This window comes from Lagenorhynchus albirostris, chromosome 4, assembly GCF_949774975.1.
Source record: "Lagenorhynchus albirostris chromosome 4, mLagAlb1.1, whole genome shotgun sequence".
Classification (NCBI taxonomy): Eukaryota; Metazoa; Chordata; class Mammalia; order Artiodactyla; family Delphinidae; genus Lagenorhynchus; species Lagenorhynchus albirostris.
In genome coordinates this window covers 36,736,408-36,764,396 of record NC_083098.1, presented here as the reverse complement: position 1 = coordinate 36,764,396, position 27,989 = coordinate 36,736,408, and the positions used below count along the sequence as shown (strand labels likewise).

At 38.3% G+C, this 27,989-nt stretch overlaps 3 protein-coding genes across 18 annotated transcripts in view; 2 read left to right on the top strand and 1 right to left on the bottom strand.

Moving 5' to 3' along the window:
- Window positions 1-20,992, top strand: part of PTPN13 (protein tyrosine phosphatase non-receptor type 13) — a 233,184-nt gene extending 212,192 nt beyond the window's left edge. For 10 of the 13 annotated variants that reach the window (XM_060147860.1, XM_060147865.1, XM_060147863.1 and 7 more), the window contains 8 exons: window positions 5,020-5,075; window positions 9,212-9,318; window positions 10,853-11,001; window positions 12,835-12,925; window positions 14,977-15,314; window positions 16,774-16,989; window positions 17,809-17,871; window positions 20,281-20,992. In XM_060147860.1, the coding sequence (XP_060003843.1) occupies window positions 5,020-5,075; window positions 9,212-9,318; window positions 10,853-11,001; window positions 12,835-12,925; window positions 14,977-15,314; window positions 16,774-16,989; window positions 17,809-17,871; window positions 20,281-20,376 (1,116 nt within the window). In that variant the 3' untranslated portion in view covers window positions 20,377-20,992. Of the gene's footprint in view, window positions 1-5,019; window positions 5,076-6,047; window positions 6,867-8,622; window positions 8,717-9,211; window positions 9,319-10,852; window positions 11,002-12,834; window positions 12,926-14,976; window positions 15,315-16,773; window positions 16,990-17,789; window positions 17,872-20,280 lie in introns of those variants that run through there. The other 3 variants (XR_009540261.1, XM_060147869.1, XM_060147871.1) reach the window with 3 other exon arrangements.
- Window positions 2,459-3,060, top strand: LOC132519245 (transcription initiation factor TFIID subunit 13-like). Its single transcript, XM_060147167.1, has one exon. The coding sequence runs from the start codon at window positions 2,459-2,461 to the stop codon at window positions 2,957-2,959; it is 501 nt and encodes a 166-aa protein (XP_060003150.1). The 3' UTR covers window positions 2,960-3,060.
- SLC10A6 (solute carrier family 10 member 6) overlaps window positions 6,192-27,989 on the bottom strand; it is a 49,343-nt gene continuing 27,545 nt past the window's right edge. The window contains exons 7-10 of one of the 4 annotated variants that reach the window (XR_009540262.1): window positions 23,933-24,001; window positions 17,353-17,442; window positions 8,870-8,947; window positions 6,192-7,113 (exon numbers count right to left, since the gene is read on the bottom strand). The gene's annotated coding sequence lies outside the window, so the exon portion shown is untranslated. Of the gene's footprint in view, window positions 7,114-8,869; window positions 8,948-17,352; window positions 17,443-20,210; window positions 20,445-21,151; window positions 22,569-23,932; window positions 24,002-27,989 lie in introns of those variants that run through there. The other 3 variants (XR_009540265.1, XR_009540264.1, XR_009540263.1) reach the window with 3 other exon arrangements.

The following is a 27,989-nucleotide window of genomic DNA, read 5'->3' as shown; positions in this document are numbered from 1 at the left end:
TAACAGGGTAAGAAGGGACGTCAGGGTGTCCGTCCTAAATTTGCTTGTGCAATCTAGCAGTCAATTTGGGAGATGTACACATGCAAATAAGTAAATTTTCTTCCTCCATGGAAGCTCTGATTTCCCACAAATAAATTGAAATTAATATCAGAATAAATTTTACTTTCAACTCTACAAAAAGCTATAGTAAGAAAACATATCCTGCTTTTTTATGGAGTGTCTATGTGGAGTTCAGAGAGGATTATAAAGAATTAGGGAATATAGGGGCTATACAGGAGTATGTGGGTGTGGTTATTAAAGCCTCCTAGAGAATTAGCATTTTAAAGATTTTGATAGGTGAGATAAAATGGGAAAGAGCATTCCATACCGAGGAGCTTCTCAGCAAAGGTACGAAGGTCTGGATCAACATGGAAAATTCAGGGCACTAAATCATTGCTATTAGGGTATCACATGGTGTATTGAAAGCTAAGGCTTAAGAGATAGGGATGGGTTCATGAAATGACTTACATGCCATGCCAAAGAAAGAGCCCATATTTTCATCTGGCACTGGGCACTACAAATTATGTAGCTGGTCCTAGGTCCAGCAGATACCTCCTCTACTCTTCAAGTTGCTGAATCTGGATTCTTTGAGCAGTAGGATTACAAACTAACCTTCAAACAGGCTGGCCATGATAAAAACCTTAAATCTTTTCCTTGAGGCAGTACTACAGCCTCCTCCTCTTCCAAAGAGCCTACAATCCAGAATGAGAAGAGAGACTGACCCACCCCCAAACCATACATAGGTAAACTTTGCAAAAATAGTGAAAAATTGGTTAATACAAGCATTGCTATAGTGTATTTCCAATTGGGCTTTATCTCATTTTAATGTTAATAATAACACTTTACTCTTTTAGTAAATTTATTTATTTATTTTTGGCTGCATTGAGTCTTCGTTGCTGTGCGTAGGCTTTCTCTTTGTTGTGGTCTGCGGGCTTCTCATTGTGGTGGCTTCTCTTGTTGCAGAGCACGGGCTCTAGGTGCGTGGGCTTCAGTAGTTGTGGCTCACAGGCTCTAGAGCGCAGGCTCAGTAGTTGTGGCGCACGGGCTTAGTTGCTCCATGGCATGTGGGATCTTCCAGGCCCAGGGCTCGAACCTGTGCCCCTTGCATTGGCAGGCAGATTCTTAACCACTGTGCCACCAGGGAAGCCCAGTAACACCTTTATAAAAGGCTGTATACTTTGCAAAATGATTGCACACATGGTGATTCCTAGATCAGGATTATGATGGGGAATAAGAAATCCAAATAACTACTTGGAAAAAGTTTTAACCCAGACTAAAATTATCAGCTTCTAAAAGCGGATAAGGAGGGCTACCCTGGTGGCGCAGTGGTTAAGAATCCGCCTGCCATGGGATTCCCTGGTGGCGCAGTGGTTGAGAGTCCGCCTGCCGATGCAGGGGACGTGGGTTCATGCCCCGGTCTGGGAAGATCCCACATGCCGCGGAGCGGCTGCGCCCGTGGGCCATGGCCACTGAGCCTGCACGTCCGGAGCCTGTTGCGTTCAAGCCCTGGTCTGGGAAGATCCCACATGCCGCAGAGCAACTAAGCCCGCATGCCGCAACTGCTGAAGCCCGTGCACTTAGAGCCCATGCTCCACAACAAGAGAAGCCACCACAATGAGAAGCCCGCGCACTGCAACGAAGAGCAGCCCCCACTCGCTGCAACTAAAGAAATCCCGCACGCAGCAACGAAGACCGAACACAGCGAAAAACAAATTTATTTTTTTAAAAAAACGAATAAGGTCTAAGAAGGTTTTTTTTCAGTTGTCAGTGGATAAAAACAAGCTACTTTATTTCTTCCACCATAGAAGTTCTGTGTTTCCCTCAGATAAACTGAAAATGATATCAGAGTCACTTTATTATAGATACTTTTTAACTACAGAGTCTGTACCTAAAAGATCAAGTAAACACGCAATTACAAGTTGTGATAAGGTCTATGAAGTTTAAAAAAGTGCTACGAAAGAGAATACCAAGGAGACCCACTTTTAGACTGGGTGGTTAGGAAACATCCTCAGAAGGTAAAGACACTTAGATTAAACAAGGAAAAAGTGAAAAAAGAGCAATTTTGAAGAGCTAAAAGAAAGGCCCATCAGTTTGAAGCCTAGTTAGTGAAGAGGAGAGTAAAACCAGATGGATTGTAGAGGTAGACAGAGGCCAGATAATGCAGGATCTTGAAATGGAAGGAATTTCTCATTTAAGATAATTTGTCCTAATGAAGATTTAAATGTAAGATTAACCATGTAAGAATGCAACTTGGCATCTCCTTCTGATTGTAGCAAACTGCTTCTGCAGGACTTGGGTCTCTGTGGCACCATACTCAGTTAAAGTACGACCTGATTGATCTCAGTTTCCTAGGGAGACACCCCTCACTTTAAAAAATAAAAGGGGAAATATGATAGCCCTTACATGTGGAATCTAAAATATGATACAGGCCCTGGGTGCTGGGATGGCAGATGAAGAAGAAGACCCCACCTTTGAGGAAGAAAATGAAGAAATTAGGGGAGGTGCAGAAGGTGGACAGGGTAAAAGAAAGAGACTTTTTTCTAAAGAATTACAGTGTATGATGTATGGGTTTGGGGATGACCAGAATCCTTATACTGAGTCAGTAGATATTCTTGAAGACCTTGTCATAGAGTTCATCACCGAAATGACTCACAAGGCAATGTCAATTGGAAGACAAGGTCGGGTACAAGTTGAAGATATCGTCTTCTTGATTCGAAAGGACCCAAGAAAGTTTGCTAGGGTTAAAGACTCGCTTACTATGAATGAAGAATTGAAACGAGCTAGAAAAGCATTTGATGAACTATGGATCTTGACATTTTTTGTACTTTCTGAAGTTTCATTATTTTCTGGGGAAACCATATTTAATAACTATATTTTCCACAGTAACGTTCTGATATCTAGCCATGTGAATGAAAAATAGAGAACCACAACGTTTTCAGTCTTTATTTTCGTGTCTTCAATTTTAGAGTGATATTTGAGCCTTTAATTGCCTGCCATTATATTACCATACTTTGAATTAATTACTGGATTTTAATGACCACATGTAAGTCAAAGTACCTTGCAAACCATTCAGTTCCTTCTGACTTTTGACCATCTAAATGATGAATTAATATTTATGTATTAGGTGTACTTGTGCCATTGTAGGCTGTACTGTAGCTGTTTAATATGTGAAATCTAAATGGTACCTTTGATAGCGAAGACATGTGTTTCATGTATTCTAAAGTTTTTAGATTATAGTAGTCTTAAGTTATTAAAAGACTTTTAAGGAGAAAATGATAAAAAATACAACCTTTAAGGAGAAAATGATAGAAAATACAACCTTTTTTAGGAGTGTTTATTTGTCTTAAGATAATTTGTTTTAATACTCTTTAGATAACAAGAGTGATTTTTTTCATTTTAATTTTTTATTTTTTGAGAAAGTAAAACTTTCCTATGAATGCTTGTGTGTTGGAAGACTTATTTGGTTTAAAATCTTCAGGTCTTATACTATTTGTCAGTTTTTAAGAGAACTCATTTTCCCAGGTCAAAGCTTCTAAAAATAAGTGCTTTCAGTAGCAGGATAAGCATTTGGGGTAGTGTTTATTAAAACTTATTTGTTAGTACTTGTTCATTGTGGAAATGTGTACTTGACTAAGACCATGTGTGGCCATGGAAACTACTTTTGTAGTTCAGCATATACAGGTTTTGTGCGTATTTAGCTTATTGTATTATTCTTGCACTTAGCTTAAAGTAAGGATTAAAATTGCATTTAAGGGGATCATTGGATATTACTGCTTGTGAAACTGAATGTTTTGTGTCCCGCTTATAAACATTATCTATGAATTAGTACTTAGGAAAATTTTACTTTCTTAACCTATCAGTATAAGGAATAAAGTATGAAAAATGAAAAATAAAAAAATATGATACAAATGAACTTATTTACAAAACAGAAAGAGACTCACAGATATAGAAAACTTAATGGTTACCAAAGGGCAAAAGGGGTGGGAGAGGGATAAATTAGGAGTTTGGTATCAGCATATACAAACTACTATATATAAAACAGATAAACAACAAGGTCCTACTGTATAGCACAGGGAACTATATTCAATATTCTGTAATAAACCATAATGGAAAAGAACATGAAAAAGAATATACGTGTGTGTATATATATATGTGTGTGTGTATGTGAATCACTTTGCTGTACACCAGAAACTAACAAAACATTGTAAATCAACTATACTTTAATTAAAAATTTTAAAAATTAAATAAATGGGCAAGATAACACATTGGAAATTTTAGATTTTAAAATTGAAGTAGTGTAAAAACATATGCCATGTATGCACATCTAAATAATTGTTACTTTAGATTTTTCTTTTTCCTTACCTCTATACATTCATATCCCTTATATAAGAAATGAAAGGGACTTCCCTGGTGGTACAGTGATTAAGAATCCGCCTGCCAATGCAGGGGATGCGGGTTCGAGCCCTGGTCTGGGAAGATCCCACATGCCGCAGAGCAACTAAGCCCGTGCACCACAACTACTGAGCCTGCGCTCTAGAGCCCACGAGCCACAACTACTGAAGTCCACGCGCCTAGAGCCCGTGCTCTGCAACAGGAGAAGCCACCGCAATGAGAAGCCTGTGCACCGCAAGGAAGAGTAGCCCCAACTAGAGAAAGCCCGCGCGCAGCAATGAAGACCCAATGCAGCCAAAAATAAATAAATAAAATAAATTTATATATATAAAAAAAGAAATTAATGAAAAGCCAAGATGAGTGTGAGGTGAATAAGTGGAGCCAGCCAAAACTCTTGTGCCACTGCAGATGCCTTAGCCACAGTTTGGCATGCATTGATTGAATGTCGTGTGTCTTTGTAACATGATGATGAATAATAACAGTAAATATAGGAAATAAAATTGAACATTATATAGGATTGTTTTTGGTTTGTTTGTTTGTTTTTTTGGTACAATGGGCTAATTTGATTTTGGTTTCTCTTTGTTGTAGTCTACCAAAATGAACGGCTGTGAAGAATATTGTGAAGAAAAAGTAAAAACTGAAAGGTAAAAATACTATTTTTCAAATATTTATAACACTTTCATTCTCTTTTTAGAAGTGCTCTCAAGATTTCCATTTAGATGTTGATTTTAAAATTAATGTGTCTTTTCCAGTCAAATGAGACTTATTGAGTAGATTATGGAAGTATGGTTGAATATTAAAAATGTTTCTGAATGTTGTTACAAGGAAGTTCTAGTGACATGTGACAATGTGTTTGTTATGACATTGCTCAAAAAAAGCAATGTATTCTCTTGACCATCAGAAAAAATGCAAGAAAAGTCTAAAAGGAAATGTGCCAACGATGATGGTAGTACCTTCTCCTGGTGTGATTATAGGTAACCTATTTTTCTGTTTCTCTAAATTTTTCTATACTTCACAAATTTCATTCTTTAATAAGAAAATAAAACCAAAGAAGGTAAGAAGCATTTTAAACCCCCCACAAATGTTTTTCTTTTTGAAAACGGTTTCTAATATAAAATAAGATTTTTTGTAACACTAAATGATGTCTCAGGAAGAGTTTATATATATTGTTGGCCAACAAAGTGGTTGTACATAAATTTTGCTTCATATTAAATGATAACCAAACAGTCAAAGGGAGCTATTTCCATTTTCCTAGAAAAGCAAATTGACAGTGAATTTTTCACTAAGTTAGACAGGGGGTACATATTGTTAACATAGAAATGCATAGTCTTATATTTAAAAGATCAGCAAATATCTGGGCCAGCCACCAATAGTAATAAGATACAGGCTCTTCCCTGTCAACAGGGGAAGGGAGGAAGAATAAATTAGTGTAAATTCTTTGGGTGGCAAATTGAAAACACTATTAACATACAGATTTTATTAACATGTTACTGATTCTTGGAAACACTTTTTAAAAATTTTAGCGTCTCATGAAGGGTCATAAAATTATAGTCTGATATTATTTCTTAATGTAAGCAAAGTAATAGCGTATCTTTTTTTTTATTATTATTATCCAGATATTTATTGAGCACCTAATATAAACCAGACAGTGTGCTTGAAATACACTGTTAACAAGACAAAGAAGCTCCTTAACCCAAGGAACTCACAGTCTAGCATAAAGGCAAATATTAATCAAATAATCCCACAAATAAATCATCATAGACCATGAAAAATGCTGTTTATTGTAAAAAGTCATGACAAACTGTGAGAGGATATCACCTGGGGGCTTGATGTTCTCAGACAGTAAGTAGTAGGTGAGGTTTCTCCTTGAAGAGACATTTACGTTCTGAAGCATGAACAGGAGTTGCCTAGGACAGGGGTAGGGGGTATGGGAAAGACGGCGTGGAGCTGTCCAAGCAGAGGAACAGCGTGTGCAAAGACCCCAGGGCGGGAGAGGGCACAGAGCACCTGAGGGCCTGAACTAGACCAGAGTGGCTGACAGCAGAGCAAACAGGAGAGGGGCCCGAGATGAGAAGGGAGCAGGGTAAGGACCTTGGCCTTTATCCCAAGAGAAATGGGGGCCATGGAGTTTTTTAAGCAGGGGACTGACATGATAAGGTGTGTACTGTGGAGAATGAACTGGAGAGGGCCAGAGGGGAAGTGCAGAGGCCAACATGGGAGGTAAGTAGAAGGAAAAGAGAAAATGAGAGGGTGAGAGCAACCCCATGTCAGTTGGGAGGCAAACTGGTAGAGATTAAGAACATGGACTTGAAAAAAAAAAAAAAAAAAAAAGAACATGGGCTTGGAATCAGGCTGCCCAGTTTGTGTCCTGGCTTTGTCACTTTGTGATCTTGAGCAAATTACCTGAGCTCATCTCTAAAACAGGGATAGTATCTGTCTACCTCCTAGATTGTGTGAGGATTAAATGACCAGTACACCTCAAGAATTTAGAGTGGGGCTTCCCTGGTGGCGCAGTGGTTGAGAGTCCGCCTGCCGACGCAGGGGACACGGGTTCGTGCCCTGGTCCGGGAAGATCCCACATGCCGCGGAGCGGCTGGGTCCGTGAGCCATGGCCGCTGAGCCTGTGCGTCCGGAGCCTGTGCTCCACAACAGGAGAGGCCACAACAGTGAGAGGCCTGCGTACTGCAAAAAAAAAAAAAAAAGAATTTAGAGTGGTATGTGGCACACAGGAACGTGCTGTGGCCCAAGGCCACACAGCTACTACCTAGAAACAAATACTGGACTGCTCTGATTAAAGCTGGGGGTGGGCGGGCCGGGCCCCGAGTCTCATCCATTTGTCCACCCCTAACCACCACCTTGCCCTAGTCCCACCCACGCAGCCCTAAATGCCTGGGACTTCACAGACTCCCTCTCTGCCAAAGAAGGTTGGCCTCAGAGTGGCCTGTTGGGAGCCTGTCTCCTGGGCATTGTGTGAAAAAATGGGGTGACGGCAGCTGACCTGTTTAAGAGTTCCAGCACGCAGGGCCACGCTCAACTTTATAACATAACTAGACTAGAACCTCAGAAGCCTTTTGCTTCCCATACTTCATCTGCCAAAAAGAAAAGAAGTCTAAACACTCTTCTGCTTGCTGACGTATATATAAACTATTTTATTTTTTAAATAACGATGAAGGGGAAAAAGGCCACAAAACAGACAAAAACAGCCTCGAAGGAACTCGAAGGACATGTAGATCTCAGAAGGGTACGGGTAACAGAAATGCCTTTGAAGGAACTCCTGCGAAGTTTATGGTGGCCCTCACTGCTTTATTATTCACTCTGTCTCCCCTCTCTGCCCCTCCTAAGCCATGGTTGTGACCCGGTTTCAAGCAGAGACTTAGTCAACTCTGGGTTCTAACCTCCTAGAGATTTGCTTGGGGACAAGGAAGTCCATGTATCAACCACAGGCCCCACTGCAGGAATGGCCCCCTGAGACTTCACAACCTGTGGCTGGTCAGGGTCACTGGGGGGTGAAGACAGGGTCTATGAACCCACAACCCAGCCAGCTGTTTCAGGTGTTTGGCACATAGGTAGTCCAAGTATCTCTCATTGTGACCTAATTCAGAATAGTGTATCTTACAATGATACGTGTCACAGGTTCAAAGAACTGTAGTACATTCCCTTCAACCTAGCAATTTTATTTCTAAGAATTGATCCTACTACCATATGTATGCAGATGTTTCTATAAGAATATTTATTGCAACATTGTTTATAGTAGTAAAAAACCCTAATAGACACAAAATAAATTAGGGTGTACTCATACAATGAAATACTAAGCAGCTGTTCAAAAGAATGAGAAAGAAGGGAGGATCCTTATGGGAGGATCTCCAAAACATATCCTTCCAAACAAAGCATACTTGCTAGAAGACCAAGAAGACCTCATGGATGCAGAACTTGCAAATTACATGTTAACTGTGATGTACAATTAGTTGGAGCAGAGGAAAGCATCCACCATAAAAGCAGCATAATTGTTGTCCTGTTACAATGTTTTGGGAGCATTAGTGCATGTCCTGCTTTAATGGTGTATAATAATGTCATCAGGAAAAATGTACTCTGCTTTGTTCCCCTGAGTATCAGAAATTTTAAAATGTATTCAGGCCTTTGCATTATCCTTTTTCATCTCGTCTAATCGCTAAATGTTATTCTTCTACCTAGTTTCTCTTTTCTAGCCACCCACCTTACCCGAGAGATGGCATCTGCTGTGCACCCCTAGAATAATGAGAACTTGTACTGAGTTTTATTACATTAAGTGAGTGCCCAGATACCGGAGTGTCCTTTTCACCCCCAATTGTAGTGAAAGACTGATGTCCATCAGTAGGGACTTCTGTAATTAAATGAAGAATCATTCATACAGTACAATAGTAGACAGCTGTTAAAAAAAACAAAAGAGAGCTCTACTTACACAGTTGTAATCATGCATCCAAGTGGAAGGGTGGAAACAAACCACCACTTTCTCCATCCCCAAGATGACTCCTTCAACCTAAGGTTCAAAGACTTGGGATTTGTTTGAGGACAAAATTTAAACTATATTAAACAATTCTGTACCTCAGTTTAATTTATAGCTACCAATAAATTTTAGGAATTATGGATTTAAGGTTTTTTTAATCAGATAATCTATTTTTAAATACCATAATAATTGTAGTGGAAATATGTAGGACATATTTCCAAATATTCAAGGACATAATATTTCAATTTATTTTGGACACAGAACTGAAGAAAATATAAATGTGTTTTGTTGTCATAGCTTAATTCACAAGTCAGCAGAAAAGAAGACTGATGATGATGATGAAATAACATGGGGAAGTGATGAATTGCCAATAGAAGTGACAAACCACGAAGATTCCAATAAAGGCAAGAAATTTATTAGCAACTTTTTAAATCAAAAACTATAGGTAGAAAAACAAGTGTTTGAAAATTACAGTTTTCAGAATATATGGATATGTTATTTCACCATATGTCTACATTATTAAGTTCTATACATAAAGTTAAATCACATAGAAAAACATCAACATTCATTTATTGACCAGATATTTGCACAGTTATTAGGCTAAAATTCTCAGTGGCTTGGAGTAAAACATGTAAATAGATGTGTAAATACTTTAAATGGAAACAAGAATAAGAAATCTAGGAGCACATTTTATTTATAGTAAAGTAGGAAGAATAGCTCAAAGATAGGAAAATTTTTAAGAGCAAGAGTCAGTTGGTCTGTCCTCACTATTACTGCCTCTCGTTTTATACTGAGCCAGTAGGTAAATGAAGTTCTATCCAGCGTTTTATTTCTTTTTTTTTCATATAAAGAAATGTTATATTAATGCAGTGAAAGAACACGTTTTGTAATTTGAAGTCATTGTTGAAAGAAATTAAAGGAGTCGAATTAACACTTTTTTGACTTAGTTGGATTGTTGGTGTCAATGGAAATGCTCAAATCCTGTAACCCAGGTTCATCTCTCCAGCCTCTGAGCTCCTGTTGCATTCACACTCAGTTCTGTAAAAGTTTACAGTTATTTCATATGATTGGATTTTGTATTCACTACTAGTTTTCGCCCCAGACAGAACTTAAGCTTCTTGAGATCCCCCAGTGCCTGGAATTACTGTTGCGTGCATAGTAGCTGCATCATCAAAATGCTTTTATCAACTGATTGATGTAATTAAAGCTACACTTGTGCAGACTATAGCAAGAAGTCTCTCCTACTTTTTTCCAGGATAACAGTTGCCTTCTGTTGTCAGCATTTTCCATAGGTAGAGCAGGTACTAAATTAGACACATACCTCTTCTTAGACATTGATAGCACTTGTTTGATAAACTCCTAAAGACCCTTAGGATTTCATTTGCATGGAGAAAACTATCAAATGACAGAGATAGTGGCACTGAGTACCAAGGGTGGGTAGAGAAGGGAGAAATCAGTGTTTCTAGTGCCGTGTCCCCTTGTAAGGAATTTCTGAAGCATCTCCCTTCATCTTTTCTCCATGTGCTTGGAGGCTAATTTAAATGCAAAATAAAAACAGGACTAAATACATTCTTATCAAGTAAACAGTGCCATTTGGGTCCAGAGAAGCAAAGAGAAACAATTTAAACTCCTTTAGAAGCTGTAAGTAATTGACAGCCAAGAGCCTTAAGAACTCTGAACAGTCAGTGAGGTGTTCCCTTAAGGTTTGGGTACAAGGATCTTGCTATGGCCAGGATTTTCCTTTGATGATTGTAGTTACCTGCCTACTTGTTAATTCTATTGCCTTATTAAGTCAAAGACTCTCACTTTTGTAAAAAATAGATGAGGTGAGAATAGGATAAAATTGGTTCTCTTACTGGCTAAAATTAGCTCTCTTATTGGCTAAATCAGTTCTGGGGGGAATTGTTTTTTTTTAATCAACTGCCATCTTCTTGTTAGGTCATCCCTTTCTGACAAATGAGGAGCTCACCACACTCCCCATTGTCAAAGTGCTTCCCTCCAGTAAATACACCGGTACGGAGTTGAAATCAGTCATTCGAATGTTGCGGGGTTTACTAGATCAAGGAATTCCGTCTAAGGAGCTAGAGGTAAGGGGCTTTTGATAATTGTTCTTTCTCCAACAAAGTTTTCTGCAAGGTTAGGAGAAATTTTAAGAATCTTGAAAATATCTATTACTTTACAACTTCCAACTATAAAAGTACCATCTTGTCATTTCTAGCAGTAAATTAATTTTTCTAATTAGGATCCTAATAGTATTGATTTAAAGGGATCTCTTTAGCAGCTTCGGAGCTTGATAAATCTCCCTGAAGATTATCCTCATACGTAAGGCTAAAGAGTTTTTTTAAAAAGTCAAGTATCAATTCCAACCATCCACTAAACTTCATAGTTAATACACTAAAGATGTGATTCATCATTAGCAACAGTTTTTATTTTAATACAGTTCCAAGAATGTGCCCCCAGTTCAAAGCCGCAGTGCTTCAGAGGCCTTGCTCCTGTGGTCTTGCTGGCCCCATCCATTACTTACCACTAGGCCAAAGAATAATGTAGCACCACTGTGGTTTGGAGGTCTACCTTGCCCATCTCCCTCAAACCATCTGCTTACTTGCCCACATCCTGAGCTTTTCGTAGACCCTGAAGTGAAAGGAGCTAACTTCTACTGAGAGCTTCAACAGCGTGCTAGATGCTTTGTGTATAATGCTCAAAATATTTTAAATCCCATTGTATGGATTTGGAAACAGGTTCACAATGTTAAGTTATACTCTTTCTCTCCATTTTGCAGAAGTGATTTCTTCTTTAAGGTCTTAAGTTTAAATGTTACCATCTCAGAGACTTTCCATCACAACCCTTTATAAAGCAGATGTTTATTTTTCTGTATCACAGCAGCTTGTTAATTTCTTCAAAGCATATATCACAATATTTGTTTGTTTACTCTTTTACTGCCTCTTTCTCCCAGTAGCCTGTGGTCTCCAGGACAGCTCAAATCATATCTTCTTTCTCTCTAATGTATTCCCAGCACTTATTACAGTGCCTTGCATATAGTAGGCATTTTCAATGTATATTGGTTGACTTGGATGGCTAGATGGATGGATGGATTAATTAATGAGTGAACGAAAAGTGAGAAAGAGTTGGCTTTAGAATTTAGGACTATCTTACCACAATTCTACCACGTGGAATATTCTGTGACCCCAGAGACAATAATGCAAGAAATTCTGCTCCAGCTCATTACTTTAAGCCAAAATTGTTTTCATGAATTGTGTTTTTTTTTCTAAAATGAAATTATACACATCTTTAAGCTGAAATTTAAAATTAAGATACAAACTGCTGCCTCACAAAGTTAGTTGACTACAACATGTTAAAGATATTTGCAACAATATATTTCAACAACTGATATATTGAATTAGTATTGGGATTGCAGGCTTATTTGTCTTGACAGGACATATCTGTTTCTTAACAGTCAAATTTGTCCTGATCGATAGTCAGTTTTGCACCCTGCACATTTAAAGCATTTGCAGGGGCTTCCCTGGTGGTTCAGTGGTTAAGAATCCACCTGCCGATGCAGGGGACACAGGTTCGAGCCCTGGTCCAGGAGATCCCACATGCCACGGGACAACTAAGCCTGTGCGCCACAACTACTGAGCCTGCGCTCTAGAGCCCGTCAGCCACAACTACTGAAGCCCACGTGCCTAGAGCCCGTGCTCCGCAACAAGAGAAGCCACCGCAATGAGAAGCCCGCACACCGCAACGAAGAGTAGCCCCCGCTCGCTGCAACTAGAGAAAGCCCACGCACAGCAATGAAAACCCAAGGCAGCCAAAAATAAAAATAAATAAAATAATTTATTTTTTAAAAAAGCATTTGCAGTCATTACTGAATTACTGTTTATCTCAACAAATTTAATTTTATTTCCACTTTTGCTTTACAGAATCTTCAAGAATTAAAACCTCTGGATCAGTGTCTAATTGGACAGACTAAGGAAAACAGAAGGAAGAACCGATATAAAAATATACTTCCCTGTAAGTTCCAATTTGGCTTCAAATCAAATGTATGTTTAATATAATTTAAACTGATTTAAAACTTATGTGCTAGTTTACCTTATCTCTCACATAAGTGTGCACACACGCAGACACACACATTCAGAGATTTATATCAGTAACAAATAAATTTATATATACAACCTGAATTCTTTTAAAATTATCTGTGGGGCTTCCCTGGTGGTGCAGTGGTTAAGAATCCGCCTGCCAGTGCAGGGGACAAAGATTCAAGCCCTGGTCCGGGAGGATCCCACATGCTGCAGAGCAGCTAAGCCCGCGTGCCACAACTACTGAGCCTGTGCTCTACAGCCCACGAGCCACAACTACTGAGCCCATGCACCTAGAGCCAGTGCTCTGCAACAAGAGAAGCCACCGCAGTGAGAAGCCTGCGAACCGCAATGAAGAGTAGCCCCTGCTCACTGCAACTAGAGAAAGCCCGTGCACAGCAACAAAGACCCAACGCAGCCAAAAATAAATAAATAAATAAAATTTATAAAATTATCTGTGTATTCTGAAAATTGATTAGAGGCATCTTAAACATTTCTTCAGACATTGATGAATTTTTAAAGTCTTTTTAAAAATTGGAATTGGCTTCTAGATAAGCAATTTCTTAGTTCATGTGTCACAATCAAATCTATTTATTCTACTATTTTAAGTTTAGAGAAATGTCTGTGGTACATAACAGCTGTATACGTGTGTGTGGCCACCATGGGACTACCAAGTTGCATTGTTCTTTGAATTGTTTAAGATAACAGGAAGAAAAAAATAGCAATTCTTTTTACCTATATTTCACCCATTTCACCAATCAACGTGGTTTTTTTAAAAATATATATATGAATATATGTATATAGCTAAAATATTAACATCTAGCAACTTCTTATAATAATCACAAGCCACATTTACATATATAATCATGTTGGATTACATGATATGACATACTGACCTTATCTTTGCCAGGAAGTCATAAATTCAAAGATAAATAACATAACCAATAGTGACAAATCATGCAATAAATAATAATACAATTGAATTTTTTCAATCAAGGTGGAAGACAAAATTCATTTTAGAAAACTTCCTTTAAGAATTGAATCTTAGACAGGATTTTTAAAATGGAATAGATCATGGTTTGGCATAAAGTAGGTGCTAACTGTTTCAGGCAAAAAAATGGCAGACTAGTATCTCAAAGCAGAATGGGATAAGCCATAAATCCAAAACTACTGAGTAGATTTGTTTCCGTGGATCAAGAGATAGAAGTCAAATAATAGAAGGGCAATTGATGGAGGATTTTGAAATCTATTACTAAATGTCATAATTTGGTAATCACAGAAATAACCAGTTATATTTGAGATTGAAATGACTTCTAATGTATAAGTACATACAGATTAATTCTCTTGGATGAGATGGTTTATATACACTTTTTACTGGGGGAGCTTGGTTTGAAAATGTATTTTGACTATATGAAGTTACAATGCCTGGAGAATAAAGTGAGCTACCTCTTTATTTATTGAGTTAGTTTATTATTTTGGCTGCTTACTCAAAAGACTATAATTAGATAAGCAAGAATTAATTGTGTCAATTATATTTGTAATAAGTACTTTAATAGTTTCACTGTAATACTAATTTTTGTTTTATGAAATAATTTTTGAAATTTTCATTCATATTAAATTTACCATTGTCATCATTATTAAAATAACAATGGAGAAGTAGCAAAGTTGTGTTTCCCTAGTTATTAAGAAGTTCTAAATGCATTCATTAATTTATTAATTTTGATTTTTTCCAAGCAAATCTATGTGAACAATATCTAATTTTTTCCAAAACTGAGTTGACATCTTAAATATACTTATAACATGAGGGAAATGTGCAAAATGATTTGACTGTACTGCAGTTTGAAAATATGCCTTTATTAAAATGTTTTTGTGATTTCATCTATGGTTATTAGGAAATTCTAATAATCTTTGACTCACCTTGTCTATAGGGCTCTTGTTAAAAATGCATGATATAGATGGCTCTGTTTTGTGGTTGGAAATTCACAGACGATGCTACAAGAGTGCCTCTTGGAGATGAAGGTGGATATATCAACGCCAGCTTCATTAAGATACCAGTGGGGAGAGAAGAATTCGTCTACATTGCCTGCCAAGGACCTCTCCCTACAACCGTTGGAGATTTCTGGCAGATGATTTGGGAACAAAAATCCACAGTGATAGCCATGATGACCCAAGAAGTAGAAGGGGAAAAAGTCAAATGCCAGCGCTATTGGCCTAATGTCCTAGGCAAAACAACAATGGTCAGCAACAGGCTTCGACTGGCTCTTGTGAGAGTGCAGCAGCTAAAGGGCTTTGTGGTAAGGGCAATGACCCTAGAAGACATTCAGGTACGTGGATTAAATCTTTCCATGATTACGTCAATGTGTTTCTGAATAAAAGCCAGTGACTTCTTGGGTCCCATTTCAGTGGAACTAATTCCATCTACTATCCTTAATCTAATATAAGCTTAAATGTGACCCTCTTCATGAATTCTGCCAAATAGTCTCCTCCAGCATGTACTGTATTAAATGAAAATGATAATACAGGACTTTTACAGGATCAACCATCATCCTTTGCTTTGTGATAGATAGCACAGAATGGCTCAGAAGCTATGTGCTGGAAACATATTTTTCAGGTCAAACCTCTAAGTAGACTCAATAAAACTGTTTTTTAAAACCCTCTAAGTAGCAGATATTCCCCCATAAAGACAATGTATTTGGTAATACAGGAACAATTGTAGCATAAATGTTTGTTATTCACGTAATTCCTATTGCAGCCACCTAAGCACTGAATAAATTTAGCTTGAATTAGATAAGTGGGTATACCTTAAGTAAAGCTGCTACTGTTTCCTCACCTCCACACCCCTTCACTTTATTTCTTTCCTCCACCCAGTAATACTCAGTTTAAGTAATGTGTTTCCTATTGGCATTTTAACTTTGTTAAAGAAACAGAATAATTTTACTTCCATAGAAACAAAACTGACTCAGTGTTATTGGTGTCATGTAAACATAGCCTGAGAAATTCCTTCATGATTTTTGATTTGTGGTTTTACAAAGAATTAAAGATTATACTTCCTTATTCATTTACACCAGCCTACCCATTACTTATGCTAGCACAATTGTTCAGTATTCCTTAAATGACTTGTTTATTTAATCAACACATGTTTATAGAGCTTAGTTAGGCCCTGTTATGGAATATAGGGATTCAGAAGTTAACAACACAAACAAAAGGAAATCCCTGACCTCATGGACCTTACTTTCTAATGAAAAGATACTGGTGTTGATGATGCTGTGAGAAAAAAATCATCACAGGGATAACTGGGGGGAGGGAAGCATTTCAGTTAGAAAGAGCAAGTGCAAAGGCCCTGAGACTGAACTATGCCTAGTGTTTTTAAAGAACCAGAGAGGTCCCTATGGCTGGAGCAAAGTGGCCAGGAGCAAGAGGTTAGGTCTGAGAGGTAGCTGGGCCACATCATGTAGCACTTTTAAGCCACTGCAATGACTGTGTCTTTTATCTAAGGTGAATTTGAAATGGGATCATTAAAAAAAGGTTGCTATTCATATCAAAACATAAATTTGCTTTTAGGGTTTCCAAAAAGTCGTTTTTACCAGTATTTAAAGTGTGGATCTAGTAACCTCCTTGATAAAGGCCCTCAGTGTGTTGTTTGATGGAGTCTGTCTTTCACTTTTCCTTGTATCTAATCCAATGGCCAAGTCAAAATTTAAAAGGACAAAATAATAATAAGAACTAATTATATGTGAACAACGTAGTATGCCTTTATCTACTTATTCTGTTGTACAATTTCAGACAGGAGAGGTGCGACATATTTCTCATCTGAATTTCACTGCCTGGCCGGACCATGCTACACCTTCTCAGCCAGACGACTTGCTCACTTTTATCTCTTACATGAGACACATTCATAGATCAGGACCAATCACCACACACTGCAGCGCCGGCATTGGACGTTCAGGGACCCTGATATGCATAGATGTGGTTCTAGGATTAATCAGTCAAGATCTTGAAGTGAGTACTTGGAATTTTTTTTATTTATCAGTTTGTATGAATGACAATTTTCTTACTACATAGAATTGTATTTTAGTAAACGTTCAAAACTGCGTAGGCCATAATCAAGAAGAAATAATACTTCAAACTTATATTTATTTTACTGCGTTTTTTGTTATTGTTACCTATAGGTGGGAAATACTTTTGTTATGCAAATTGATGCTAAATAGTCTATCTCTAAACAATTACTCCCAATTTTTAAAATTATTACTAAGTAAACAAAGCTAATAAGAGTATAATCTTACTTAAAACCTAAATTAGTATAAATCACGCTTAGAATGTTAGAATATCTTAGTACACATAATATGTAATTAAAATCATTACCTGTTGAAGAATTTGCTAAAAACAGTTCTGTCTTGCTCTTCACACTCTCATGATAATTTAAGTAGGACAAATGAAATAGTCTGTTTCTCCCTTGGGAAAATAAAAAGATCAGGAATTTTATTCTGAGCAGCAAAATGTAGGAAAAATACTTTGCCTTTTTTTTTTTTTTAATGGAGATATTAGAAAGTCAAATTTCAGAGGGAAGAGCATTTCTGTTGGGGATTTTCAAATAGAATAACCTTCCTAATTCTTAAAAAAAAATCATAAATAAAATTATCAAATGATGGCAAAGTCAGTTCACCAACTTAATTTTGTCCAGAACAGTTTCTCAAGACTGCTAGAAGGGGAAGGAGATTGGGGTGCAGAAATCTATGTAAGCCACTCCTTAGTGAATCTTTGGGGTTCAAATTCAGTTATCCTTTTTATTTAACATACAGATTCTGTTTCCTTTGGCAGTTTGACATCTCTGATTTAGTGCGATGCATGAGACTACAAAGACATGGAATGGTTCAGACAGAGGTTAGTGTTGGCTGGTGCCTTCTAATGAAGATTTTTGTGCAAATATTTCCAGACTATCTTTTTTAAATGCTGCCTTTTAGTTTAAAAAATGAGGAAATGCAATATCTACAATGAATAGATTACAGAGAATAGGATGGTATATTGGGGGCAAAAATTTGGGGTGGTACAAAATAGCATGTAATTAGTGGCATTCCTTCCCCATTTCCAACCTAAAAAAGAGATAAAAGGTAATCTTCTTGCTACAGAAATTTCCTGAGAGGGAATGGATTCAACAGCATTGACCAGAAGGCAGGAAGGGAGGATGGAGTTGTTTAGCTTGGAGAAGGCACTCTTGGGAAAGTGTTCATTTATCCTCTGTTTTGATCATTTTCATTTCTCTTACCTAAAGTCAAAACATGGGTTAAATCACCCACTGACCTACAGACTTGGGTCCTTCCCAGGGACTGCATTACTTAGAGTGTCTGTCTGCTCTGCATAGTTCCATCATCCTTTTTGTTTGTATTGGGGGAGGGATGTGGAAGCTAGTTTCATATATCTATAAATTCATTTATCTCTACCTCTTGAAGAATATAGAAGTTTATTACTATTTTTAAAATTTAAATTTGCCTACTTTCCCTTCATATACCTTTTTAATTCAAATTAAGTCGCCTAAGTATTAAGCTGATTCACAGTCATATTTTTCTAGGTAACAAAAACATACTGATCTGTATAAGCAGTTCTTTAGACCCAGGAAGTTCACTTGTTTAACAGATGTTTATTAAGTGCCTACTATATGCCAGGCACTCTTCTAGATGCTTGGAGCGTATCAATGAATAAGATGAAGATCCCTGATGGAATAACAAAGATCTTCTAGTGGATGGTGTTGAGGAAGGCAGACAATAAACCCATTAACTGAGTAGACGATATAGGATCTTTGAAATTGATAAGTGCTTTAGAGGGAAAAAGTAGGGTAAAGAGGATGAGTCATGGCAGGTTGGGGTGCTATTTTAAATAGAGTGGCACCACTGAGGATGTAACCCTTGAGCAAAGATTTGAAGGACGTGAAGCAGGTGGTCACGCAGATGTCTGGGGGTAAGAGCCTTTCAGGCAGACAGAACCACCTGTGAGGAGGTCCAAGGTGAGAGTGGGTCTTGTGTGTTCGAGAATAATCATGGCCAGGGTGTCTGAGGTGGAGGCAGCAGGAGGGGAAGTGCGAGAGGAGGTGACGGGGCCAGGGCCTGGGCTTTCCTCTGAGTGAGATGGGGCCATCGCAGGATTGTCTGTTTAGAATGACATGATCTGACTCCCATTTTAAAGGACCACTCTGGCTGCTATGTTAAAACAAGACCAAATTGAATTAGGAAGGAGGGTGCAGGGTTAGAAGCAGGAGGTTGGTTAGGTAGCAAGCAGTGGCGGCCCAGATTGGAGTGGTGAGTGTGGATGTAGGGAGAAAAGGGCATTATGTGAAGTGTTTGCTAATGGATTGTTTGTGGCGTGAGAGAAAGTCAAGGATAAATGTGTGGAAAATGTGGGCAAATTAAAATTCAGATGGGCAAAAGGAAATAAAAGGGTTACTTGTATTCCTCTTCTTCAGAGTTGTTAACGTTTTAGGCAACATTCTGAGCATTCTTTAGCGCACAGTGTGTGTGCTCACATGCACACAACTGTTTTAAATGAGATTCAACTGTAGTTATTACTGTTACTTTCCACTTAGTATACTGTAAATTTCTCCCATTTATTTTCAGGCTCATTAATTCCTTGCCAAATAACAGGAAAACTCAGATCCCTGCACTATCAACTTAGTAGAGAGTTAATTTCACTGAAAAAGTTAATTTTCAAAAACACATTGATTTTTGAAATCAAAAATACATTGATTTTTGAAATCAAAAATATTCTTTTGTTCCAAAATATTTAAAGACAGTTATTTTGTGTAGTTTCTTGGGTATTAATTTCTTGACATTTCAAAACATCAAGACGAGTTCAATAAGTCTAGAGGAAATTTTAGAAGTTTATTTTTCCATTATAAAAGCAAATCATAAAAATCACCAAAGCACAAAAAAATAGAAGTGGTCCACCCATCAGAGACAACTTCAGTTAGCACTCACCACCCACCCCCAAGGCTTCTTCCCTCCACATTTTGTCAATCTGGTTTCTGTTTCTTATAATTTTTGTGACAGTGCACAATTCTATGTCCTGCTTCTTACATTCAACCCTATGACATAATTTTTCATGTTTTCAAAAGTACTCAAGCATCACTTCCAGTAGTGGTGAAGCTATATATATATATATATATATATATATATATATATATATATATATATATATATATATATATATATATATATATATTCACATTATACATCTAAAGTCTTCTCTCCCTCTCTTTTTTTCTTCCTCTTTTTTTTTTTTTTTGGTGGGGGGGTGCTATAGGATCAGTATATTTTCTGCTATCAAGTCATCCTTTATGTCCTGACACGTCTTCAAGCTGAAGAAGAGGAGAAAGAGCAGGCCCAGCCTCTGAAATGACATGACAAGAACAGCCTTCTGGATGTCTGTCCACTTCCCTCCTAACTTCCAGCAGATGCTCCTGCTGTCTATTTAAAATAAAGATCACAGGGCAGTAAGTCCATAAAACATCATTATGCTTATTCTCCTCTACCTTAGAGGGGCATTCTTAATAACAATAAATAATGGTAAATGCTGTATTTTTACAGCTACTTTAACCTGTGATAATTATCAAAGATTTTTTTAACACTAACTGAATAATGCATATCTTAGGGATGATTAAGGCAGCATTTGACTATAGCTGACATTGTTACAAGGACACACTGAGACTATTTTTAATGCACCAATCTTGTTTATAACGAAATTATTTTCCAGTATTTTTTAAAAACTAGAGCTATTTTATAGGGGATACTTGAAACCAGTATTTAAGCTTTAAATGACAGTAATATTGGCATAGAGAAAAAGGTAGCAAATGTTTACTATATCAATTTCTAATGTTTACTATCTAGAACTTCCTGTAATATATTTATATACTTTTTCATGAAAATGGACATATCAAATGTTTGTAACTGCATCATGTTATACATCATCTCACTTTGTAAATAAAAATACACATTAAAACATGAACAAGCCAAAAGTGTGTGCAGACAAGTTAAACATTTTCAGTGCGCTATTTTTTTTTTTTTTTTTTTTTTTTGCGGTACGCGGGCCTCTCACTGCTGTGGCCTCTCCTGTTGCGGAGCACAGGCTCCGGACGCGCAGGCTCAGCGGCCATGGCTCACGGGCCTAGCCACTCCGCAGCATGTGGGATCTTCCCAGACCGGGGCCCGAACCTGTGTCCCCTGCATCGGCAGGCGGACTCTCAACCACTGCGCCACCAGGGAAGCCCAGTGCGCTATTTTTTAACAACATTCCAGGCCTCTGGGAAGGCAGGAACTTCTGGACCCCAACTTCCATATCCCTACTGGGTGCCGGTTGTGCCAGCCATAGGCCCTGGGAGTGTTGTCAGAACTCCTGGTAGATCTTCTTCAGGCTCTGATGTTGAGGATCAAGTACTGACTAACAGTGGCTAAGAAATTCATTCTCCCTTCCTGCTGCCTTCCTGTGAGCCTGACTGGTACATAAGTCAGAATTTTCAAGTCTTAGTTGTTGTAAAACTCAGACTATCTCATGAAAGAAAACAATATCACACTACCTGGGAGGTTTATATTTGATTCTGCCTAAAGGGAAGAGATCAGCTTCAAAGAACCTGCTTCTGATTCTCAGTACTGAACGTATTTCGCTAACTCCTAATTGTGACAGCATTCCTCCACTCAGTCATGAGTGACGCCATCCCAAGACCCCAGAAACTGCTTGGTTCCTTCTCATCAGATTGACCAATTCTGAGCTAGTTAACTGGAATTTCTGATCTTACCCAAGTGCAACGATTTTCTGGGACCTACTCCTGAAGAGCTGAGGCTATTTAAGGGCAGAAGACAGTGTCAGGAAATGCACAAAACCCCACAGGGATATGTATGACTCCTCGCCGGGTAGCAAGTTTGAATCCTACCTCAGAAGTGGCTCTGAATCTGGCAAGAGAAGTATCACCACCATCACTTCCACTTCAATCAGGACAGTTTCTACAGATTGAGTTGTAGCTAAAGATTTGGAAAAAAGGTTTCTATTGCTTTAAAAGATTTTTAGAAACTACTGAGTGAGTTGGAATCATGAGACCTTGTTTTCCTGTCATAAGCACAGGAAACAAGGCCAGCAGGGTCCAGGAGCCAGTACAGCTGGAGGTGATTAGCTACCATGTGAAGTCAACAGAAATAGAGGGGGAAAGCTGGAGAAGGATCCTTTGTCTGGAAAGAATGTAGCTAGGAAATGGAAACTGTGGGAAGAAAATGTGGGTTTCGATTTACAAACCCTGAATGGAAACTTTTTTTTAAATAAATTTATTTATTTTTGGCCATGTTAAGTCTTTGTTGCGTGCACAGGCTTCTCATTGCGGTGGCTTCTCGTTGTGGAGCACGGGCTCTAGGCACATGGGCTCCAGTAGTTGTGGCACTCAGGCTCAGTAGTTGTGGCTTGTGGGCTCTAGAGCGTAGGCTCAGTAGTTGTGGCACACGGGCTTAGTTGCTCCGCGGCCTGTGGGATCTTCCCGGACCAGGGCTTGAACCCAAGTCCTCTGCATTGGCAGGCGGATTCTTAACCACTGCGCCAACAGGGAAGCCCTGGAAACATAATTACAGTAAAAATGTTACTGCCCTCATCTGGGACATGGCTCCACTACCATGGAATGGGGTGAGCCATTTGCTAGGGCCACGCTGGTTAGAAAGCATGGCGAAGCCACAGAGCCAGGGTGGCACATGGAGACACTCCAATAGCCAATGAATGAATAAATACTACTTGGCTTCTAACGCACATTAGATAGCTAAGTACTATAAAATATACACCCAAACATATAATGGCTCATACATAATAGAAATTTATCTAAGAGATCTGGGCAAGAGAACAGCTCAGCAGGGCAGCTCTCCTCCCTCTGACTGTTAGGAACCCAAGCTGATGGAGTTTCTGTAATCAACACATAGCTTCCAAGGTCATCCTGGGAATCATTTCCATTTCCCCAGCCAGAAACGGGGGAAAGAGTAGGGACACCTGTGGGGGATTCTTTGAGCTGGGCAGGCCTGGAAACAAAGCACATCACTGCCATTCATTCTATCAGCAAGGACTGGCCAAATGGTGGCCCTACGCACAAGGAAGCTGGGAAATGAGTTGGCTGAGCAGCTGATTCCCAGTGACAGACAACTCTCTGCTATAGAAGGAGAACCACAAGTCGTGATGGAATCTATTTATAAAACTGAACTAAAGTTGTATATTTTAAAAGACTATCTTAATTTAAAAGAATATCTTAATATAGTCACTGCAAGATTGGATACATCATTTTGTCCCTAAGTTTGGTATATGTCATTAGTAGAAATATTTCTGTATTATGATAAAAAGAAGAGAAATGGCTATTGAGAAAAGGTCAGGTGTTCACATCTGTGTTTCCAAACAGCCTGCTAGATCTCTTGGTTTTAAGTCTGTTTGGGACTTCCCTGGTGGTGCAGTGGTTAAGAATCTGCCTGCCAATGCAGGGGACACAGGTTTGGTCCCTGGAGCAGGAAGATCCCACATGCTGTGGAGCAAGTAAGCCCATGTGCCACAACTACTGAGCCTGAACTCTACAGCCTGTGAGCCACAACTACTGAGCCTGCACGCCACAACTACTACTGAAGCCCATGTGCCCTAGAGCCCATGCACCTCAACTACTGAGCCCACACGGCACAACTACCAAAGCCCGCGCACTCTAGGGCCTGTGTGCTGCAACTACTGAGCCCACAGGCTACAACTACTGAAGCCCGTGTGCCTAGAGCCTGTGCTCCACAACAAGAGAAGCCACCGCAATGAGAAACTCGCACACCACAACAAAGAGTAGCCCCTGCTTGCCACAACTAGAGAAAACCCACGCACAGCAACAAGGATACAAGACAGCCAAAAAAAAAAATGTCTAGTTATCTAAATGCAATGTGATACATCCAAGAAATGAACAACTCACCAAAGCAGTCCTTCAGTCAGATGTCTTGATCGTGGACAATGTGTTCCCATTTTACATAATTCAGGGTACCTTGTTATGGAGGAGATAAATGTAACAAATATTGCATTGACCTGCATAATATTTTAAAGCCAATCTAAATTTTAATATATCAATTTTGAATTGCAGTTGACTGCAAGTAAGCAAAAACTAGCCCTACAGACTTACACAAATTAGAGGTTTCTTTCTTTAAGAAAACAAGTTCAGAAGTAGACAATTGCTGGGATTGATTCTACAGTTCAATAATGTCATATATAGTCCCATTTGTTTATTTCTGCTTTTTTTTTCCTTTCCTGAGGAGACATAGCCAAAACATTATTGCTAAGACCCATGTCAAAGAGCATACCACCTATGTCTTCTTCTAGAATTTTTATGGTTTCAGGTCTTATATTTAAGTCTTTAATCCATTTTGAGTTTATTTTTGTATATGGCATGAGAAATAGTCTAGCTTGATTCTTTTGCATTTAGCTGTCCAGTTTTCCCAACACCATTTATTGAAGAGGCTGTCTTTTTCCCATTGTATATTCTTGCCTCATTTCTTGTAGATTAATGCCACATATGAGTGTGGGATCATTTCTGAGCTCTCTATTCTGTTCCATTATCTATGTCTGTTTTTGTGCTAGTACCATAGTGTTTTATTACTGTAGCTTTGTAGAATAGTTTGAAATCAAAGTGTGTGATGCTTTCACCTCTGTTCTTTCTCAATATTGTTTTGGCTATTCAGGTTCTTTTGAGTTTAATACAAATTTTACAATTATTTGTTCTAGTTCAATGAAAAGTCCATTGGTATTTTGATAAGGATTGCCGTTGGGTAGTACAGTCACTAACAATATTAATTTTTCCAATCCATGAGTACAGTATATCTTTCCATTTGTTTGTGTCATCTTCACTTTCTTTCATCAGTATCTTACAGTTTTCTGAGTTAATGATCTTTTACCTCCTTAGATTTATACCTAAGTTTTTTGCTTTTTTGTTTTTTTGTTTTTTTGTTTACCGGTACGTGGGCCTCTCACTGTTGTGGCCTCTCCCGTTGCGGAGCACAGGCTCTGGACACGCAGGCTCAGCGGCCATGGCTTACGGGCCCAGCCACTCCACAGCATGTGGGATCTTCCCAAACCAGGGCACGAACCCGTGTCCCCTGCATCAGCAGGCAGACTCTCAACCACTGCGCCACCAGGGAAGCCCTATACCTAAGTATTTTATTCTTTTTTGATGTGATTGTCAATGGAATTATTTTCTTAATTTCTGCTTCTGATAGTTTGTTGTTGGCGTATAGAAACACAACAGATTTCTATATATTAATTTTGTATCCTGTAACTTTAATGAATTCATTGATGAGCTCTAGTTCTAGAAACACCAGTTGTTTTCTGGTGTTGTCTTTAGGATTTTCTATGTATAGTATCATGTTATCAGCAAACAGTGACAGTTTTACTTCTTCCTTTCCAAGTTGGATTTCTTTTATTTCTTTTTATTGTCTGATTTTTATGACTAGGACTTCCAATACTATGTTGAATGAAAGTGGCAAGAGTGGGCATCCTTGTCTTGTTCCTGATCTTAGAGGAAATACTTTCAGCTTTTTACCATTGAGTATGATGATAGCTGTGTGCTTGTCATATATGGCCTTTATGATGTTGAGGTATGTTCCCTCTATACCCACTTTCTGGAGAGTTTTTATCATAAATGGATGTTGAATTTTGTCAAAAGCTTTTTCTGCATCTATTGAAATGATAATATGATTTTTATTCTTCAGTTTGTTAATGTGGTGTATCACATTGACTGATTTGTGGGTATTGAACCATCCTTGCATCTCTGTAATAAATCCCACTTGATCATGGTGTATGATCCTTTAATGTACTGTTGAATTTGGTTGAGGATTTTTGCATTTATGGTCATCCGTAATAGTGGCCTGTAATGTTTGTGTTTGTGTGTGTGTGGAGGGGGCGTATCTTTGTCTGGTTTTAGTACAAGGGGACACTGGCCTTATAGAATGAGTTCAGAAGTGTTCCTTCCTCTGTAATTTTTTGGACGAGTTTGAGAAGGATAGGTGTTAACTCTTCTTTTATTTTCTTAATATTTATTTATTTATTTATTTGGTTGCACCAGGGCTTAGTTGTGGCATGTGGGCTCCTTAGTTGTGGCATGCAAACTCTTAGTTGCAGCATGCATGTGGGATCTAGTTCTCTGACCAGGGATCGAACCTAGGCCCCCTGCATTGGGAGCGTGGAGTCTTAACCACTGTGCCACCAGGGAAGTCCCTTAACTCTTCTTTAAATGTTTAGTAGAACTCACCTGTGAAGCTGTCTGGCTCTGGACTTTTGTTTGTTGGGATTTATAAAATACTGATTCAATTTCATTGATAATTGAGATAATTTAGATAATTGGGCTGTTCATATTTTCTATTTTTTCCTGATTCAGTCTTGAGATATTGTGCATTTCTAGGGTTTTGTCAGTTTCTTCTAGGTTGTCCATTTTATTGGTGTGTAATTATTCTTAGTAATCTCTTATGATCCTTTTTTTTTTTTTTGCGGTATGCGGGCCCCTCACTGCTGTGGCCTCTCCCGTTGCAGAGCACAGGCTCCGGATGCGCAGGCTCATGGGCCCAGCCGCTCCATGGCATGTGGGATCTTCCCAGACTGGGGCACAAACCCATGTCCCCTGCATCGGAAGGCGGACTCTCAACCACTGCGCCACCAGGGAAGCCCCTTTTTTTTTTTTTTTTTTTTTTTTTTTTTTTTTTTTTTTGCCACTCTGCACGGCATGTGGGATCTTAGTTCCCCACCCAGGGATTGAACTCGTGCCCCCTGCAGTGGAAGCGCAGAGTCCTAACCACTCGACTGCCAGGGAATTCCCACTTATGATCCTTTGTATTTCTGTGGTGTTGGCTGTAAATTCTTTTTCATTTCTGATTTGGGCCCTCTTTTTTTTCTTGGTGAATCTAAAGTTTTATCAATTTTGTTTATTCTTTCAAAGAAATAGCTTTTAGTTTCATTGAACTTTTCTATTTTTTTAAGTCTCTATTTCATGTATATCTGCTCTGATTTTTATTATTTCCTTCCTCCTACTAACTTTGGGTTATGTTGGTCTTTTTTTTTTTTTTTTTTTTTTTCCTTTAGGAATGAGGTTAGGTTGTTTGAGATTTTACTTGTTTACTGAGGTAGGCTTTTATCACCATAAACTTCCCTCTTAGAACTGCTTTTGCTAAAAGATTTTGGATCATTGTGTTATTTTCACTTGTCTCCAGGTATTATTTCATTTCCTCTTTGATTTCTTCAGTGACCCACTGGCTGTTTAGTAGCACATTGTTTAATGTCCACATTTGTAGGTTTTGCAGGTTTTTTTTTTTTTTCTTGTAGTTAATTTCTAGTCTCATAGCAGTGTGGTCAAAAAAGATATTTGATATGATTTCAGTTTTCTTAAATTTACTGAGACTTGTTTTGTGGCCTAGCATTTGATCTATCCTGGAGAATGATCTGTGTATGTGCCCTTGAAAAGACTGTATTCTGCCTTTGGATGGAATGTTCTATATAAATATCTATTAAGTCCATCTTGTCTAATGCATCATTTAAAGCCAGTGTTTCCTTATTGATGTTCCATCTGGATGATCTATCCATTGAGGTAAGTAAGGTGTTAAAGTCCCCTACTATTATTGTGTAACTGTCAATTTCTCCCTTAATGTTTGTTAGTATTTGCTGTAAGTATTTAGGTACTCCTATGTTGGGTGCATACATACTTACAATTTTTATATCTTCCTGTGGGATTGATCCCTTTATCATTATGTAATGTCCTTCTTTGTCTCTTGTTACAATCTTTATTTTAAAGTCTATCTTGTCTGATATAAGTATTGGTACCCCAACTTTCTTTTGTTTATCACCACTCTTATTCAACATAGTTTTGGAAGTTTTAGCCACAGTAATCAGAGAAGAAAAAGAAAAGGAATCCAAATCGGAAAAAAGAGGTAAAGCTGTCACTGTTTGCAGATGACATGATACATGAGAGAATCCTAAAGATGCTACCAGAAAAC